The 16,753-nt window shown below is 68.1% G+C and overlaps 3 protein-coding genes across 4 annotated transcripts; 1 reads left to right on the top strand and 2 right to left on the bottom strand.

Annotated features, from left to right (window-relative positions):
• Positions 1-368: 368 nt before the first annotated feature.
• Positions 369-3,706, bottom strand: ALG3 (ALG3 alpha-1,3- mannosyltransferase). The gene is made up of 9 exons (XM_062582722.1): positions 3,564-3,706; positions 3,201-3,300; positions 2,953-3,100; positions 2,591-2,751; positions 2,155-2,275; positions 1,596-1,801; positions 1,286-1,362; positions 900-1,044; positions 369-766 (listed from the first exon to the last, which is right to left on the bottom strand). The coding sequence occupies exons 1-9, from the start codon at positions 3,703-3,705 to the stop codon at positions 577-579; spliced, it is 1,290 nt and encodes a 429-aa protein (XP_062438706.1). The 5' UTR covers position 3,706; the 3' UTR covers positions 369-576.
• A 154-nt stretch (positions 3,707-3,860) lies between these two features.
• Positions 3,861-12,900, top strand: EEF1AKMT4 (EEF1A lysine methyltransferase 4). 2 transcript variants are annotated; one of them, XM_062582507.1, is made up of 4 exons: positions 3,861-4,032; positions 6,704-6,987; positions 10,058-10,500; positions 12,425-12,900. In XM_062582507.1, exons 1-3 carry the CDS (start codon positions 3,861-3,863, stop codon positions 10,352-10,354), a joined length of 753 nt encoding a protein of 250 aa, XP_062438491.1. In that variant the 3' UTR covers positions 10,355-10,500; positions 12,425-12,900. The 2 variants fall into 2 exon arrangements, with proteins under 2 accessions (XP_062438491.1, XP_062438490.1); XM_062582506.1 differs by having other exon boundaries at positions 12,280-12,900.
• On the bottom strand, positions 12,423-16,396 carry CAMK2N2 (calcium/calmodulin dependent protein kinase II inhibitor 2). Its single transcript, XM_062582509.1, has 2 exons — positions 16,158-16,396; positions 12,423-13,544 (listed from the first exon to the last, which is right to left on the bottom strand). The coding sequence occupies exons 1-2, from the start codon at positions 16,324-16,326 to the stop codon at positions 13,474-13,476; spliced, it is 240 nt and encodes a 79-aa protein (XP_062438493.1). The 5' UTR covers positions 16,327-16,396; the 3' UTR covers positions 12,423-13,473.
• Between the last annotated feature and the right edge of the window lie 357 nt (positions 16,397-16,753).

Genomic DNA, 16,753 nt, shown 5'->3' with positions numbered 1-16,753 from the left:
TCGCTGTTGTGGGCTGGGAGCCATCTGCCCTGTTGTGACCATACTGGGGCTCACCAGGGCCCTGGAGAGGGTAACCCCCCCTTCCCAGCCACCTCTCCTGAGTGGGAACAGCAAAAGCCCTGCTGGAGGGACCAGGCAGCAGGGAGGAGCCCTGCATTGCATAAAGGTGGTTCAAATCTTAGGGCAAGTGGTTTTGCAGATTCTCTGTCCTAACTTCAGTCCAGAGGCTGCTCCCCTGCTCCAGCAGGGCTCTCCAAAGGCTGAGAAGGCAGCTCCCGGGGCCCAGCAACTGTTCTACCTCCCCAGGGATGGGGCAGGCCTGAAGGGACAACTGTCCTGGTACAGCCACAGCACAAGGACACTGTGGCTAAGGAAGGGCACGCACAGCCCCTTTTATTGGAGAAGTCCTGCCCATTGGGGCATTACTGGGGTGTCCCCAAACTGCCCCCTTCGAGCAGTTCCAGGGCTTGTGGCCCTTCTGGGAAGGCTGAGGCAGCCTGGGAGCCAGATGGGGAAGAGATGAGGCAGAAGAGGCAGTCCAAGAGTTCAGTTCCCATCGTCCAGCCTGCTGGGCTCTCACTGCACCTTCTTTGAGAGCGGTGCAGGCTTCCTGCCAGGCTGGGGGTCACGTGGGGCCGACAAAGGGGCTGTGCCGTACCAAAGCTGGAGCAGGACAAGGCCGTGGCAGATGTGCAGGGAGAGGGAGCTGCAGACGGTGGAGGGGTAGGTGTTCCAACAGAGCTCGATGACGCCCAACAGCAGCACCCTGCAGCAGAAAAAGCTGGGGATCAGCCAGGGAGAGACACAGCAGTTTCCTGAGCAGAGAGCCACAGCCTGTTGCCCGCCTCATTCCCAGATCCCATGGTGGATGGGTGGTCCCACCTCCTGCCAGCACGTACTTGGGCATGTGGGCGAGCTTGGAGGTAGGGGTGCACCAGAGCAGGTAGGGCAGCGTGTGGAAGTACCACACATAGAACTGGTAGTGCAGGGAGCGGCTGCAGCAGACTCCCAGGAAGTTGGAGGAGAAGAGGACGAAAACAATCTGTGCGCAGGCATTAAGGTGACAAACCCATGATGCTGGAGGTGTGAATCCCGCGACGACCCCCCAGCCCTGCAGAACAGCTCCTTCCCTCCAGGTCAGGTTGTTTGGGCAGCTTTGCCCACTCAGGTGCTGTTGAGCCCTGGATCAGGGCAGGTCTCCACAGTGTAGCAGGGCTGGGAGCCCAAGGATACTGAGCCCAAGATCCACCCTGCCCTGCTTTCTCTCCACCCTGTCAAAGGATATCGTTGACAGACAAGGGATGGGATGGATGTTTTCTTTCTGCAGGATCCTTTAGCAGAGCCAGGATGCTCTCTCTGGACCTGATGGGGAAGCACAAATGTTGATCTCAGGTGCCGACAGTCTTTCCCACTCCAACTTTCCCATCAGACATAACTGCCCAATATGGTCCAGTAACATCCCCCAACTTCTGCCGGCAACCCCAAAGTTGCAGCATCCTGGGTGCAGGTGGGTGATGCCCATATCCTGCATCACAGAGGCTGATAGGAGGACCAGCTGATGGGGACCAGCACTAGCAGGAAATCCCATGTCTCACCTGTGCCACCGATGAAGGGCAAAGAGCCCCAGGCCAGCCAGGTGAGCCAGGAGCAGTGTGGTGTGGAAAGCGCGATGCTGGAAAACCTCTTCTGGGAGGAAGCGCCAGTTCACTGTCCATTTGAACTGGAACTGGCGGCCCAGGTCGAAGGAGCGGGTGAGGTACCCCACAGGGTTCACCAGCAGGAAGGGCAGCCCTAGAAGCACCTGCCAGATACACAGTTGCATCCTCACAGCAGCTGTAGGCCAGGCCCCATCACCCGCCAGGACCCTCAGCACTGCGTGGAGGGACTGAGGCAGCCAAAGACGGCAGCTTCAGGGATTATCTTATTCAGCAATACCCAGCTTGCTGTACCAGACCAGCCTGGACACTGGTGCCGCACTATCCCCGCACAGGGATTTCCAGGCCCCAGGAGAAATGGACAGCAACCTCAGATGCTGCCAGCGTGGGGAGCGAGGACCCCGCCAGCCATGTGCCAGCAGGCAGCCAGGTGTCCCAGTCCCGGGGGTGCCCGCCCACCTCTGGAGCTGACACGAGTCGGGACTGGGCAGGCACCCACCTGGAGAAGGGCACAGATGCAGAGCTTGGGGATGCAGCCCAGGAGACCAAAACGTTTGAGGAGGAGGAAGAGAAGTCCGGGCGCGAAGAGCAGGATGTTCATCTTCACTGACACGGCCGTGCTGAGCGGGAAGGAGAGTTAAGGCTGTGGCCTCCCAGAGGGGAGCCCAGACACCCCCAGTTCTGCGCACAGCCTCCTCCGCGAGCCTGAGCCCCTGCACGCACTCCACAGACAGCAGCCCCCACCATGCCCTTAGCAGGGCACAAGCTGCCCGACTGCACCGGCCCCACAGCTTCTGGGACAGGGGACCTTGACAAAATATGCTTAGGGGCCAAACAGAGGAACAAACCCTCCTGGCTGCAGTGAGAATATTGAGGGCTGCGTGAGCAATGATGCTGAGCTCGCAAAGCCCAAGCCCAGGCAGACAGATCCTCACCTGAAGATGAGGCAACCCCAGGACCAGCGCTCCTCCAGGAACAGGTTGACCGCAAGGAAGAGGATGGCCATGGCGACGGTGTCGTTAAAGAGCCGCAGGACAAAGATGGAGTGGATGCGGTAGGAGGCGCAGCACATGAAGAAGAAAACATATGGGGGGACCTTGCAGGGGATAGAGAGACGTGGGAAATCAGCAGCCAGTCCTGGAGCCATCACTGCTGCCTGGACCTCTCTGAACCTCTACGTTAGACCCCCAACCCTGATCTCTCACCCGGCCGGCTTCCCCAGGGCCTGGCCAGGGCTCAGCAGAACGGGAGAGGCCAGACGCCACCAGTGACGCCCCTCTGGATAGCTCCATGCTACCTTGTTGGTTCGGCAGTAGATGCGGAAGACAAGGAGGAGGTTGAGGAGATAGAGACCAGCGAAGAGGTACTGCGCCAGGCGGATGTCAGTGCCATGGCCCGTGGCATAGTAGAGGCCCAGGAAGATGTACACAAAGCCGGCAGGGTAGCTGCGGAGAGGCGGGAGTGAGAGGCAGGGCCCTGCGCCCCTTCGGGGCGTCCCCCGGGGAGCCCCCGACGCCAGCGAGCTCGCCGGTCCCGGTAACTCACACCAGTGGCCCCGTGTCGCCCTTCAGCTGGGTGTAGTCGAGGGTCCCGTTCGCAAACCCCTCCACCTCGTCCATGTAGGCCTTCCAGTCGATCTCGGTGTCTGCGCGCGAGGCGGGAGGGCTCAGCCGCTGCCCAGCGCTCGGGGGGGGCGCGGGGCGCAGGAGGTGGCACCGCAGGCAGGGCAATTTGCGGCGGGGCCCCCCAGCCCCGAGACCCCCCAGCCCCCTGCCCCATGCCCCCTCCGCTGCTGCCAGAGGCCCCAGCGCCCCCCGCCCCTCCCCCAGCGCGGCCCCCCTCAGCCCGTGCTTCCCCCCCCGCGCCCAGCGCCGGCCGGGGCCCCCTCGCCGCGCCGGCGGCACTCACAGGGCACCCTGCGGATGACCCAGAGGTTGACGCCGCCCTCGGCCAGGCAGAGGCAGGCGGCCACCAGCGGGGTGTAGCTGGGCTCCAGCAGCGCCGCGTGCCGCTCCCGCCAGGCCCGCCGCAGCGCCGCCGCCGCCGCCATCGCCCCGCCGCCGCCGCCGCCCGGCGCGCAACGCGCCCCCGCCGCCGCCGTTCCGCCCCGCCGCCGTTTCCAGCCGGGCTGCTTTGCCCCGCGCACCGCTCCCGCCGGAAGCGGCGGCCGGAAGCTCCACGTGGGCGGCACGTGGCGGCCCCGGCATGGCGCGGCGGCGGCCGCCGGCCGCCAACAGCCGCTACCGGGAGCGCGGCTTCTGGGACGCGCGGTACCGCGAGGCGGGCGCCGAGCCCCGCGAGTGGCTCGGGGGCCTGTCCCGCTTCCGCCGGCACCTGGAGCCGGAGCTGCGCCCCGGTGACCGGATCCTCGTGCTCGGTACGTGCCCGCCGGGCCCGGGCCGCCTGCCCCGGGCTTCGCCGGGGGCCCTACGGGAAGGAGGCGGCGGGGCGGCCCCGCCGGGGCGGCCCTCGGGGGCTCCCGCTGCCCCCCCCCCGGGGGCCCCGGCTCTGCTCCTGTGGGGCTGCCGCGGGCGGGACGGAGCCCCCCGAAGGGGCAGCGGCGCTGGGAGCCCCCGGTGCCCGCTGGGCGGCTCCGGCCGCGGCGGGCGCGGGGGCTCTGCCCTGCCTCTGTGCTCCCTGCCTCTGGCCCCGCTCTCCGCCCGGGCAGCGGCGGGACCTTGCGGCACGGCGGGTGCCCCCGGCACCGGCTCCCCCGAGCCCCCAGGCCCGGCCCAGAGGAGGTGGGAGAAGATCCCTGCCTGCCTGAAGGGCTCCGGCTGTCCAGATCTCCCAGCACCCCGGTGTCAGGCTGGAGGACGACACAGGGGACGCCTGGGCCCCTCCAAGCCGGCCCCGGCGCTGCCAGTTCAAGGAGGGAGCCCGGCAGTGCCCGGCGCTGGTGTCTGGCCCCGCAGGGCTGGGGCCCGTGGCAGGGCTCCCCCACCGCGGGCACCCCGCCCCCGCAGCTCTGCCCGCGGCCAGCCCGCGGGACTGGGGTGCGGGAAGCTCCTGGCCCTGCGTGGCAGCCGTGTTTGAGGGCGTTCGGGTAGGGGACGTGCCTTGGGGAGTCGGGTGGCGTCTGGCTGTCAGCATCTGAGCTGTGCGGCTCCCCCCAGGGCTTGATTCACCCTGGAGCTGGGCTGTTGCTGGGATGGAGCCACGGGCAGGTGAAGGGATGTGACCAGGGCTGCGCAGGGGGCCTGAGGCTGAGCAGAGCTGTGTCAGGCAAGGTCCAGGGCTTGAAACATCCCCCTGAGCTGGCAGCACCCGCAGGGGCTGGGGCTAGGAGACCCGGGGGTGGTGTATGATGGTGGGCAGGGGAAGCGGGTGCCCATGCGGACATGTCCCCAGCCTGGCAGGGACCAAGGTGCTGAGGATGCTCTCCCAGCTGGCAGGAAGGAGTGCGACAGGGAAGAGCTGCAGCGTTGGCTGTTTTGCGATCGGGGGGTGCCAGGGACCAAGAGAGAAACCCTTGTGCTGCCAAAATCCGGTTGCTGGCCTAGGATGGCCTGTCCCGGGCTGAACCGACGAACCGCGAAGGCCCTGCTGTGTCACGGGGGGCTGCAGGGGGGCAGGCAGGGCTGCGAGTGGGTCCGTGCTCCTCGGGGTGGCTGCAGGTGGGGGTCTCACTGCTTGGGGGAATGGCATGAACCTGCCCCCTCCCCACTCCTCCCAAGCACTCTGCAGTGATTTCTCCTGGCCAGTGAGTGGGGAAGTCCTGTCTGTGTAGGGTTTTAGCAGGGGAGAGGGGAGTATAAGCTCGTTTTAATCCTACCTGGTGCTTTATCTGTTTCTGATCTCGCTGCTGCCATAGATTTAACCTGGCAGATTTTTAATCCGAGTTCTCCCTGGGGCTGGAGTCTCAGAGCAGGTTCGGATTAACTGGGTCTAATCGCCTGATCCTGTTAGAGGATCAATCTATGTGATCTGTGATTAATAGCATCCAAATCCCCTTTCCCTGCTTCCCCGGGCCAGGGAGCACTCTTGGGCCCCTTTTCTGCCCCTCTCCCTGTGCTTGCTGGTGCAGAAAGGCCGGCCTGTGGCTCAGGCCCCAGGAGGAGCAGGCTTTGCTGTGAAGAGAGGAGTCCTCTCCCTGCGCCTGTTGCTGTGGGATGTCCACGTTTGGGTGCAGCTGGTGCCTGGTGTCTTCCCAGGCAAGGTGCTGCTTTCCTGGGGCAGTGGGTGCTGGCTGAAAGCTGCCTCCGAGTGCTGGGAAGAGAAAAGCTTCTCCCTCCCTCCCTCCCCTCCTCCATCCCTCCGTCCCTCCCTCCATCCTCCCCCGCCGGCTGCCTCCCAGTTAAGTCCTGCCAGATGGTGCTGTGCTGCGCTAATCTGCTCATTTGCCAGTGGCCTCTGCTTCTGTGCCGCAGCCCTCGTGGGCCCTGTGCCCCACTGGGCTCCCGCGGCAGGGCTGGGCACGGCCGGGTCCTGGCACGTGGGGCTGGCAGGGAGGGGACCAGGGGGTGGGGGGCTTCCCTGGTGCTGTATGTTGCTCGGGGAGATGGGGGGCAGCATCACCCTCCCACCCCCTACAAGTTCTGTGCCTTGAGTATCTCCGCAGTTTGCTCACGTGTCCTGCCCCGTAGCGGGGAGGATGGGGTCGCAGTGGGGCTGCAGTGGGCTTTGGGGTGGGGAGCAGCGCTCAGCGCCCATGGGAGCACCCTGGGTTTCCCGTGCTGTGTGAGCCTTGGGGGCAGGGGCTGCTCTCAGCCCCTTGGGTTGCGTGGGGCTGGTTTGCAGTCACCCGCTTGGCATTAAAGGGGTAAATTAGAGCTAGAGAAATGCTCGTTAATTAGCAAGGAGGTGGCATCCCAGCAGTGCAGTGGCCTGCTCTGGCTCCTCTGCCCGTCTTCCCCCTGCCCTGGGGCTCTGAGGGGGCACGAACAGGGCTCAGGGTGCTCGCAGGCAGCCTCGGGGCTGGCGTGGGCCCTTATATGCCCCCCTGTTAGACCTGTGTGGGGCTCCACCAACTCGCGTGCCCAGATGGGGGGTGGCTACCCAGCCCCCCCCCCCCCCCCCGTCTGAGCCCTGCCGTGCCCCTCTCGCAGGCTGCGGGAACAGCGCCCTGAGCCACGACCTCTACGAGCTGGGCTACACGGACATCACGAGCATCGACTTCTCGCCGGTGTGCATCGAGGCCATGAGAGCCCGCTACGCCCACTGCCCCGGCCTGCGCTGGGCCGTGATGGACATCCGCGCCCTGCAGTTCCCCGACGCCTCCTTCGACGTGGTGCTGGAGAAGGGCACCCTGGACGTGCTCATGGTGGAGGAGAGGGACCCCTGGCACGTGTCACCCCAGGCCACGGCGGCGCTGCACCGGGTGCTGGCGGAGGTACGGGCTGGGCGATGCCACCCTGCGTGCGCCGTGGCGGCGGCGGCGCTGCCGAGCCGATGCCCTGCTGCAGGGGCGCAGCCGGTCTCCAAATCGGGATGGGAGCTGGGGTGCGGGCAGAGGCTCGGAGCCCTGGTTTCCCCATGGTGCCGGGGTCGGTGTCTCTGCCCACTGGGCACGGGGATGGGGGGGAGTGGTGCCCTCTGGTACCACCCCTGCTGGGAGGAGACCCCCTTCTCCCAGCCTGTCGCCTCCCCTGAGGGAGCGGGTTGTCCTCCTCGGGGAAGCAAAGGGATCCAGGCACCCGGATGCCTGGTCCTGACGAGGGGATGGTGGATGCTGGGGGACTGCCCTGTTTGCGGCTGGAATATTAAGGGATGTTAGCAGGAGCGAGGCGCATCCTGGCAGGGTCGGCTTGGGCGGGGATGTGCCGGGGGAAGGTTGGGCCGCGGAGGCACCCGAGGCCGCCCGGGGCGGGCAGGGAGGGGGCGGTGGTGGCCCTGGGCCCTGCCAGCCCGGGGCAAGGTGACAACCGTGGGACAGCAATGGGTTAGTCACCTTCCCCCCCCCCTGCCCCCAGCTTCGATCTCATTAGCCGGGGACCCCGCGTTGTCCAGCTCCATCTCGGGGTTGCCATGGAAACCCTGGTCCCTATCGACCAGCCACGGGGACGGGCGATGCCTCCGGCCCCTATTAATTGGTGGCGGTGGTGGGAACTGGATGGAGCTCGCCCAGCGCGGGGCGGGAGCGACACCCCCCCCCACACCCCCCATTGCTCCCTCCCTCCCCGCCTGCCGCAGGGGAATAACTGGCGTAATGATCCTCGGTGCCTGCGCCCCACCTTCGGGTGCGGGCCGGAAGATGCTGCTGTCAGAGATGCTCCTTGTCCTTGTCCTTTGGGAACGGGGAGGATTTAGTCCCCATTTCTCCCCCCCCACCTTTAATCCTCTGCTCCGTCCCTGCCCTCCCTGCGCGTTGCTGGGTGCAGCGCCGCCCTCCCCTCTGCCCCGGGGCTCCTCGGCCCTCTGCCCCCTTCGTGCTGGGGGTCGGGCTGCGCGCGGCAGGGCTGTCCCGCCGCCGCTCTCCACGGGGGTCCCGCGTCCCCTCGGCCTTTGGCACGTTTGCTTTCGGGGTGGGGTCCCTGACAAGGGGAAGGGTATTTTCGTGCCCGGCGGCGGCGGGTTCCTGCTGGGTGCCCTCTGCCCGCCGAGCCCCCCTTCCCCTCTCGTTGCCCGGCTCTCGCTCTGACCTGGAAACCTCCGTTACTCGGGTGCCGGGCGCAGGGCCGCTCCGCTGCGACCCGCCAGCCGCTGCCCGCAATCCTCTTAGGGCGCCGCGCGCGGGGCTCTCGCTTTAATGGGATGAAGCCTGCTCCCGGGCCCGGGGGGGGACGTGAGCTCCGGCACATCCGCCCTGCCCGCGGGGACGCCCCGGCGCCGCGTGCCCTCCGGCCGGCCGAGGAGCCTGTCCCGGGGCCGGGCACAGCAGGCGGCCGGCTCTCCCTCCCCGCGTCCCCATGCTGGCCCCGGAGCCGGGAAGGTTTTCCTGTGCCCGTCTCTAAGCAACGGCTGCTGCTGCTCTATTAACGAGCCGGCATGTGGGAATGCGGGCGGCGGGGGCGCGGGATGCCTCCCGCTCCTGCTCGGCCGCCATCCCCGCCCGCCGGCCTCGGCGGGCCCCCCCCGGCTCCCGCGGCGCTGAGCCCACGGCACGCGCCCGGCCCCCCTTGGCGCGGGCACGGCAGCATCTCGGTGCCCTCGTCCGAGGTCTCCGGGCCGGGGGCTGAGGCCGCCCCTGCGCGGCGCTTTGCGGGGTGGGTGGTGGGTCCTGCCTGCTGGGAGCAGTGCTGAGACCCTGGTGCTGGCGCAGAGCCCCCCGGCTGCGTGGTGCCCGCCTGGCTCTGCTCTGCTCTGTCTTGCCTCTGTCCGTACCCGAATGGGATTTTTTATTTATTTATTTATTTTCTGTTTGCTGCCTCAGCCGGGGCTGCTGCCCCAGGGGGACGTTTGAGGGGCCGCAGCTCTGCGCCCGGGAGCAAGCTGGGCTGCAGGAAGCGCCTGGTGTAGGAAGCCCCCGTGGGCTCTTTCCCTGGCGCCTGCGTGCAGCCTCGCGGGGAGGCTCGAGCCAGCCCGCTCCTGCCCCCGTCCCTCCTCTCCGCAAGCCGTTTCGCCCTCGCGCTGGGCTGCTCAGCCCCTGCTGCGCTGAGCCCTTGCACTTCCCGGGAGGATTAATCCAGAGCTCGGGAGACCCCTCGGGCCTGCGCCCCCCCTCCAGTCCCCGCCGCCCCTCCGCACGCGCTCTGCCCCTCGCGCCCGCTCTGCAGCGCTGCCGGCCGGGAAGGGCGTCCGGCCCCGGGCGCCGTGCTGCGCGGGAGTCCCCGGCTCGGCCCCGGGCCGGCGGCGCGCCGCGGGGAGGGGAGGGAGGCGCCGCGGGCTGGCCGCTCGCCCCGGGCGCTGCCTTTGCATGCCGAGCACGCGAGCGCTGGCCGTAAAAGCCTTTTGACATTGGATAAAGCCAAGCAAGAAAATTGATGTTCTTTTCCATCCTATTAGCGGGGGCTTAGTTCCAGCGAGGAGAAAATGGTGATTAAAAGGGTCGAGTCCTTTCCGGTCCAAACAGCCCGAGCCTCGGATGCCGGGCTTTGGCGCGGCACGGGTGCCCGCTCGCTCCGCGGGCGCCGCGCCGGCGAGGAGGGGGCCCGCGCTGCTGTCGGGGGCCCTGTGCCCACGAGGATGAAGGCCGAGGGTGTTTTTGTTTGTTTGTTTGCTTTTCCCCCGCGCGGGGGTTGCGGGTCGGGCTGCGAACGTGCTCTCGCAGCTGTTTGCCGCAGATGGGCGCGAAGCGGGGTGGTGCACGGGGGCCCTTCGCTTCCCGTTGCGACGGGGACACCGGGTGGTTGGCAGGAGGCGGAGGCAGGAGGTTTGGGGGCCGCGGGGGGGAGTTGGGGTGCCAGGAGGGTCGTCGGTGTTTGGGGATAGGGAGCCCGCGGGGCCGGGGCCGTGCGTGCCGGGCAGGGCGGACCTCACTGTGCGCGCCCCCGGCGCGCGGCGGGGGGCTTCTCTCGTCGCAGGTGAGCCGCGTCCTGCGCCCGGGCGGCCGCTTCGTCTCCATCACCTTTGCCCAGCCCCATTTCCGGAAGCGCCACTACGCCCAGGAGGCCTTCGGCTGGTCGCTGCGCCACGCCGCCTACGGCGACGCCTTCCACTACTTCCTCTACGTCATGCGCAAGGGCCAGCGCTTGGCTTCACCCGACGCGGCCCTGGGGCGCGAGCTGCACCGGCCCCCGGCGCCCGCGGCCCCCGCGGCCCCCGCGCCGCCGCCGCCCGAGCCCGCCGACGAGGACTACCTCCTGGCCATCGAGCTGTGAGCGAGCCTTGCCCGCCGCCCCCGCGCCCCTCCGCGAAGATTGAGGAGCTGCCCTGCGCGTCGGCCCTCCTGGGGCGCCGGGTGGGGGGGGGGGGGAAGGAGCTGGAGACCAGTTTCCCCCCCCCCTTTGCCCGGTCACCCAGCGAGGTGAGTAACGGGAGGAAAGGGGAGCAGCCGGGGGTGGCTCTGGGCCTCTCCTGGGGGAGCGTTCGGGGCACAGCCCGGCCCTGGGCGGGAGGATGCCGCGGATGCCCTGGGAGCGAGCCGGGGCCCCGGCCGGCGGATGCGGCGGGGAGAGGGGGAAATGCCGCCTGGGCTCCCATCTCGGGGTGGGGAGAGGGGGAAATGCCGCCTGGGCTCCCATCTCGGGGCCTCGGCTGAGTGTTTTCCTCCCCCCCCCCCCAGCTCCTCTGGAAACCAGCCAGGGCTCAGGGCTTTGTGGCTGGTAATGAAACTGAATCAGGTTTAATTCCATCCATCCATCTTGCGGAGGGACCTGCTCCCTCCCCCGCCGGCACGGCTCCGGCGGAGGCTTCGCGGCAGTGCAGAGGAGCGGGGAGGCTGGGCTGGGGCTTTTCATTCCTCTCCCCCGCCTTCCCCAGCTGCAAGCAAATCTCTGATCCCGCTCCGGTCCCGCGTGATGAGCGAGCGCGGTGCTGGCGAGGAGCGGGGGGCAGGACGCCCCCCTTCCTCCGGCGCGGCAGCCCGGGGCTTTCGTGCCCACCTTGGGAGCCGGGGTGGGGGCTGCCCAGGGGAAGGGGGGGCCGGGGCTCTGCCGAAGCCCTTTCCTCTCCGTGGCCCGTCACGTTCGATCAAAGCGCCTCCTTCCCGTGCTCGGCTCTCCCCAGCTTTGCCGCGGCCCCCGTGGCGTCGGGTTTGGCGTGGCCCCGTTGCCGCTGCTCCCCTTGGGGCTGTGGTGCACGCAGGGCCGGGAGCGGGGCCACCGGAGCCGGGCAGCTGGCCGGGGCGGTTTGGGCTCCCTGGGGATGGAGGCGGGATGCCCCGTGCCTCCGGGCTGCACCCTCATCTCCCGCGAGCTGCTTGCACCCCCCCAGGCCTCGCCGGCCCCTCCGGGCGGGCGGCTCCGTCCCGGCGGCTCCGTCCCGGCGGCTTCCCGCAGCCCCCCCTGCGCCGCCCGGCAGCGGAGAGCCGCGGGGCGCCGACGCCGCGGTGCCGTGGGAAACCCGGCAGCGCCGTGGCAGCGCGCCGGGTCGATAGCGGCCGGCGCCCGCCGCCGCGGGGGCGCCTGGAGCGGGCGCGCGCCCCTGCCCCTACGCTGGGGCCGCGGGCGGCTTCGCCCGCTCGGCACGCCGCTCCCCGTCTCCCCACCCTCCCCCTCGGCTCCCGCCACGCCAGCGGCCCCGAGGGGGCCGGGACGCCCCTCGCGGGGTCGCCCCCCGCAGCTCGGCCGTGGAGGGGGCACGGCGCGGGGCAGGGACACCTCCGCGGAGGGACGGCGGTAAAATATTTAACGGGCACGAGCTGCCGGGCTGCTATTTCTGGCAAAAGGCAAAAGTGGGTCAGGCGGGAGCTGCCCCCCCCCCAATCCTCGCCGGGAACCGGCAAAGGACTCGGGGGTCAGTCCCCCCGCCCCGGCCTGCAGGAACGCGGTGCCGGTGCTGCCGGTCCCGAAAAGCGGCGCACCCAAAGCCCCGGGGATGCGCCCTGCTGCGGCTCCCCGGCCCGGCCCTGCCCTGCTCCGGAAGGGGACTGGGAAAGAAAGGACCAGGCGGCTGCCGTGCTCGAGTTGGTACATGAATGTATTTTATTCATCGCGTTTTGTTCACCAGTACAGTGAAAAATGGCATTTAAATTTACAATGGATCATTCGTAGAACATCATGACACAAGTATCTTTTTTTTTTCTTTTTTTTTCTTTTTTTTTTTTTTTTTTTTGCGTTGTTGTCTCCATAAATGCCACTTGTAGGTTATTGAAAAAGATGACGAGTTTCTCATGCACATCAGACCCCCCCGAGAAGCTTCTTAAAAAATAAAATTAAATTAAAGTACAAAATTAAAAACAACAACTCAGAACGGCCCTTTCCCTCCCCCCAACCCCAACCCCCTCCCAGGCCCCAAAACCCTTGAGAAAGAGGCAGCGACTGATGCGGGAGTTAATCTGGCCACGTTCGCAAACAGTGCAGTGGGGTCTGCGGCCGTACCCCCGCCGCCCTGCCAGCCCCGGCGCTGCCGTCGCTCGCGGGAGAGGACTTGCAAAGACGGCTGCTTGGTTCTTACGGATGATGTGTGCAAAACCCTAAAGACATTCAAGAAGTCCTGTCCGATACTGCTGCTGGGCGGAGAGGCCCCGCCGTGGATTTCGCAGGTCGCCTGGCCTCGCCGTGGGAAATCCGGGCTCGGGGCCTCCGTGGTTTCCTTCCCACGGTCTATATTTCTCTCTCTCTCTCACTCTTTCTCTCTCTCTCTCTCACTCTCTTTTTTCTCTTTTTTTCTTTTTTTTTTCTTATGGAAAAAAATATGAACCATTTTTTGTTTCGCCGATGCAGTATTTCAACATTTCAACGTCAGCAGATCGTTTTTAACAAAGATTCGGATATAAAAATACAAATATGAGGAGTTTTCTGTTTAAAAAGAAGCGTGCCGGAGTGGGGATGACCCTCGGCACCAGGACAGGGCGCCCGGGCCACCAAGCTCATGCAAAAACGATGGAGCAAAAAATGTCTCTGGACAGCAGCACTGGCTGTCACGAACTGCGGGGTTCGAGTCCGCCCGCCCGGGCTCCGCTCCGGCCCCGCTCAGCGCTGCCGGCTCCGGGGGCGCCCCCCGCCTGCTGGTATTTGGCGAGGAGGATGGGGGGGGTGCGCATGGTGGGGGGGGGAGCCCCCCAGGGGTGTCTCTGCCCAGGGTGGGGGGCGAGCCGGCCCCCGGGGCAGGCGGAGGGGTAAAGTGCATGGCTCGGGGGGGTGGCCCGGCTCGGGGCGCGCGGTGGCCCCAGGGGGGCCGGCTCGCCGGGGCGGCGGGCAGAGCCCCGGGGCGGCCCCCCGGGCTGGAGGGGGCGCGGGCATGGCCTCCCCCTCCTCGTCCTCAGTCCAGCCAGCATGCACGGCCAAGAGGGCTGCGAGCGGGGCACGGCCTGCGGGTCCTGGTGGCGGCTCCTGGCTTATACCCCCGACGGCGACTTCTCCGTCATGCCCTTGAGCACCTCGTCTATCCGGTCATCTTCGATCACCACTGCGGGGACAGGCACGCGGGGACGGGCGTGGGTGGAGGGGTGCGGGCCCCCGGGTGCGTGGGCACGGACGGACGGACGGACACGGGCGCGCATGCAGGGGCACGCGTGTGCGCGCGCGAGCGAGGAACATGGACAAACATGCAGTGACACAGGCACCCGTCCGCGATGACACACGCGCGCGCGGAGGCGGTCAGAGCCTGCGCCCACCGCCCTCCGCCCCGGGTGGACCGCGGCATGCTGGTGGGGGCCTGGCGCTTTCTCCCCGCTGCCCCAGGCACCCAGTGTCTCTGCCCCACTGATCGCCCCGGGGATGGACGTGCCCCCCCCCGCCCTGGAGGAAGGGTTTTGTGGGAACAAGGGGAGCAGGGCTAAGCGGGTTCAAGCAGCGATTGGGGGCAGGAAGGGGGGGGTTGCCCCCCATCCTCAGCTTGGGTAGGGGTAGCATCCATGGTGCAGCAAGCCAGGCACCTTCACACTGGGATGATTTGGGAAGGGGGGGGGCAGGAAAGACCAGGAAGGACCCCCCCCCCCCTCTCTGCGGCAGGAGCTGATGAGAGCAACAGGACTGGAATGGGTAATGACCCAGCCAGGGAGGGGGGGGGCCCCGCTGCCACCGCGGGGGTGGCAGCCAGACCCCCCATCAGCATCGCCGGCTGGGCACCCGTCAGCATCGCCACGGGGAGCTGGAGAGACCCCCCACCACCACCAGCATCACCATGGGGGGACTGGACAGACCCTCACCATCATCGCCATGGAGGGCTGGACAGATCCCCACCAGCGCTGCCACTGGGGGGGGGCTAGAAACCCCCCCACCAGCATCACCAGCTGGACAGACCCCCCCCCCAATGGCATCGCTCCTGGGGCGAACGGCAGGGTCAGCGAGACTCCCCCTGTTATCACCATGCCGGGGGCAGATCAGCCAGAGCCCCAGCATCGCTGGGGGGAGCAGCCAGACACCCCCACCCCATCCCCACTGAGGGGTTCTGCTGGACCCAACACCACCGCAAAGGGGGGGGCGGCTGGAGCAGGCAGCTGCCAGTCATCCCTGGGGGCTGGGGGGGGGGGGGTCTCCATCTCCCCTGCTCCTTTTCCCACCGCAGATCAAGGAAGGGGGCTCTGGGAGGGTTGTTGGGGGGTAGGGGATGGACTGTTCTTGGGGGGCCCAGGCATCGGGGGGGATTGAGGGTGAGCAATGGGGGTGCTGGTGGGGGGGTATTTATTTGGGTGCTGCTGGCGGGGGTTGCTGTGGAAGGCAGTGAAGCGGGAGGGGAGAGGGGGTTAATCAGCATCCCTGGGGGTGCTGATGGGGGCTCTGCGGCAGGCAGAGATGCGGAGGGGGGGAGGTTTATGGGGCCGGAGGGCTGTTAATGGCGATGAGGGGCAGCGCCAGGGGCTTTGGGGGCAGTGGGGGGGCTGTCAATGGGCACCCAGGTGCTGGGGGGCAGTCTCAGAGGTGCAGGGGGACAGAGAGATGGGATGTGGGGCAATCCTGGGGTGCTGTGGGGTTGGTCCTGGCCACGGTGCTGGAGGTGCTGGGGGCAGCCCTGGGGATGCTTGGGGCGATGTGGGCGCAGCCCCAGAGGTGGGGGGCAGCCCCAGGGGTGTGGGGGGAGCAGCCGGGGGCCGTCAGGGTGCAGTGCCAGAGATCCCACAGTCCCGGGGGCAGTACTGGGGGTCCCTGGGGGCTGTGCCGGGGGAGGGGCAGTGTGGGGTGATGCCTGGGGGATGTGGTTAGGGTGCCGGGGGGATACCAAAGGGATACCTGTGGGGGGGGGGATGCAGAGGAGATGAGGAGCAGATGCAGAGGGGATGTCGGAGGGATGCAGAGGGGATGAGGAGGGGATGCTGTGGGGATGCAGAGGGGATGCCAGAGGGATGCCTAGGGGATGTGGAGGGTATGCCAGGGGGGATGCTGGTGGGATGCAGAGGGGATGTGGAGGGGATGCTGAGAGGATATGGAAGGGATTCTGGGGGGATGTGGAAGGGATTCCAGGGGGATGCCGTGGGGATGCTGGGGAGATGCCGGGGGGATGCTGGTGGGATGAGGAGGGGATGCAGAGGGGATGCCGTGGGGATGCAGAGGGGATGCTGCGGGGATGCCTGGGGGATGCAGAGGGGATGCTGCGGGGATGCTGGAGAGATGCCGGGGGGATGCTGGGTGGATGCTGAGGGGATGCCGGGGGATGCAGAGGGGATGAGGAGGGGATGCCGGGGGGATGCCAGGGGGATGCGGAGGAGATGGTGGGGGGATGCTGAGGGGATGCCGGGGGATGCGGAGGGGATGTGGAGGGGATGCCGGGGGGATGCGGAGGGGATGAGGAGGGGATGCAGAGGGGATGAGGAGGGGATGCCAGGGGGATGAGGAGGGGATGCCGGGGGGATGCAGAGGGGATGAGGAGGGGATGCCAGGGGGATGAGGAGGGGATGCCGGGGGGATGCAGAGGGGATGAGGAGGGGATGCCAGGGGGATGTGGAGGGGATGCTGGGGGGATGCGGGGGGGGGATGCCGAGGGGATGAGGAGGGGATGCCGGGGGGATGCCGGGGGGATGCAGGGGGGATGCTGGGGACCCCGGGGACAGCGCCGAGGGTCGGGTGCGGACGGGACGGGTACCTCTCTTGGCCCGGCCGATCTGGCCCAGCTTGGGGGGCCGCTTGCCCTGGTTGCCCCCGAAGAAGGCGTTGGTGTCCTGCAGGCGGCAGCTGAAGGGCAGCTCCCCCGCCTCGGGCTCGGCGCCGTAGCGGCCCACCTTGTCCTCGCCGTAGGGCAGCACCTGCGACATGGCGGGGCCGAGCGGGCCGAGCCGCGCCGCGCCGAGCCGGGAGCCAGTCTGCGGCGGCGGCGGCGGCGGCGGGGAGGAAACCCGGGCGGAAGGATGAAGTCATGCATCCGGGGGGAGCGGGGACCCCCCCGGCGCGGCGCGGCGCGGCGCGGGGGGGCTCGCGGCGCCGCCCGCCGCCGGGCCGGGCCGGGCCGGGCCGGGCCAGGGCCCCCCGCCCGGAGCCGCGCCCCGCCCGGACGGGCCGGGGCTCTCTGCCCCATATGCCGATCCTAGCACTGCCGGGCGGGCGCGCCCCGTCCCTCGCACGGCCGGGACGGGCACCCCTGCCCGGCCGGTACCCTGTCCCCGAGGCAGCTGGGACGGCTCCCCAGCCCGGCTGGCATCCCGCCATCCCATCCCTAACACAGCGGGGACAGTCCTCAGCGCC

This window comes from Rhea pennata, chromosome 9, assembly GCF_028389875.1.
Source record: "Rhea pennata isolate bPtePen1 chromosome 9, bPtePen1.pri, whole genome shotgun sequence".
NCBI lineage: Eukaryota > Metazoa > Chordata > Aves > Rheiformes > Rheidae > Rhea > Rhea pennata.
Note: the sequence above shows the minus strand (reverse complement) of the source record. Positions and strands in the feature narration are given on the sequence as shown.

What these genes read in the sequence shown, in the direction of transcription:
- ALG3 (XM_062582722.1), bottom strand. Translation starts at nt 3,705, where the DNA reads ATGGCGGCGGCGGCGGCGCTGCGGCGGGCCTGGCGGGAGCGGCACGCG. An exon ending in GGTCATCCGCAGGGTGCCCT is followed by an intron (nt 3,301 to 3,563) that starts GTGAGTGCCGCC and finishes CCTCGCGCGCAG; the next exon opens with ACACCGAGATCGACTGGAAG. An exon ending in GCCCTTCATCGGTGGCACAG is followed by an intron (nt 1,363 to 1,595) that starts GTGAGACATGGG and finishes CTTCCCCATCAG; the next exon opens with GTCCAGAGAGAGCATCCTGG.
- EEF1AKMT4 (XM_062582507.1), top strand. Translation starts at nt 3,861, where the DNA reads ATGGCGCGGCGGCGGCCGCCGGCCGCCAACAGCCGCTACCGGGAGCGC. An exon ending in TGACCGGATCCTCGTGCTCG is followed by an intron (nt 4,033 to 6,703) that starts GTACGTGCCCGC and finishes CCCCTCTCGCAG; the next exon opens with GCTGCGGGAACAGCGCCCTG. An exon ending in TGCACCGGGTGCTGGCGGAG is followed by an intron (nt 6,988 to 10,057) that starts GTACGGGCTGGG and finishes CTCTCGTCGCAG; the next exon opens with GTGAGCCGCGTCCTGCGCCC.
- CAMK2N2 (XM_062582509.1), bottom strand. Translation starts at nt 16,326, where the DNA reads ATGTCGCAGGTGCTGCCCTACGGCGAGGACAAGGTGGGCCGCTACGGC. An exon ending in GATCGGCCGGGCCAAGAGAG is followed by an intron (nt 13,545 to 16,157) that starts GTACCCGTCCCG and finishes CTGTCCCCGCAG; the next exon opens with TGGTGATCGAAGATGACCGG.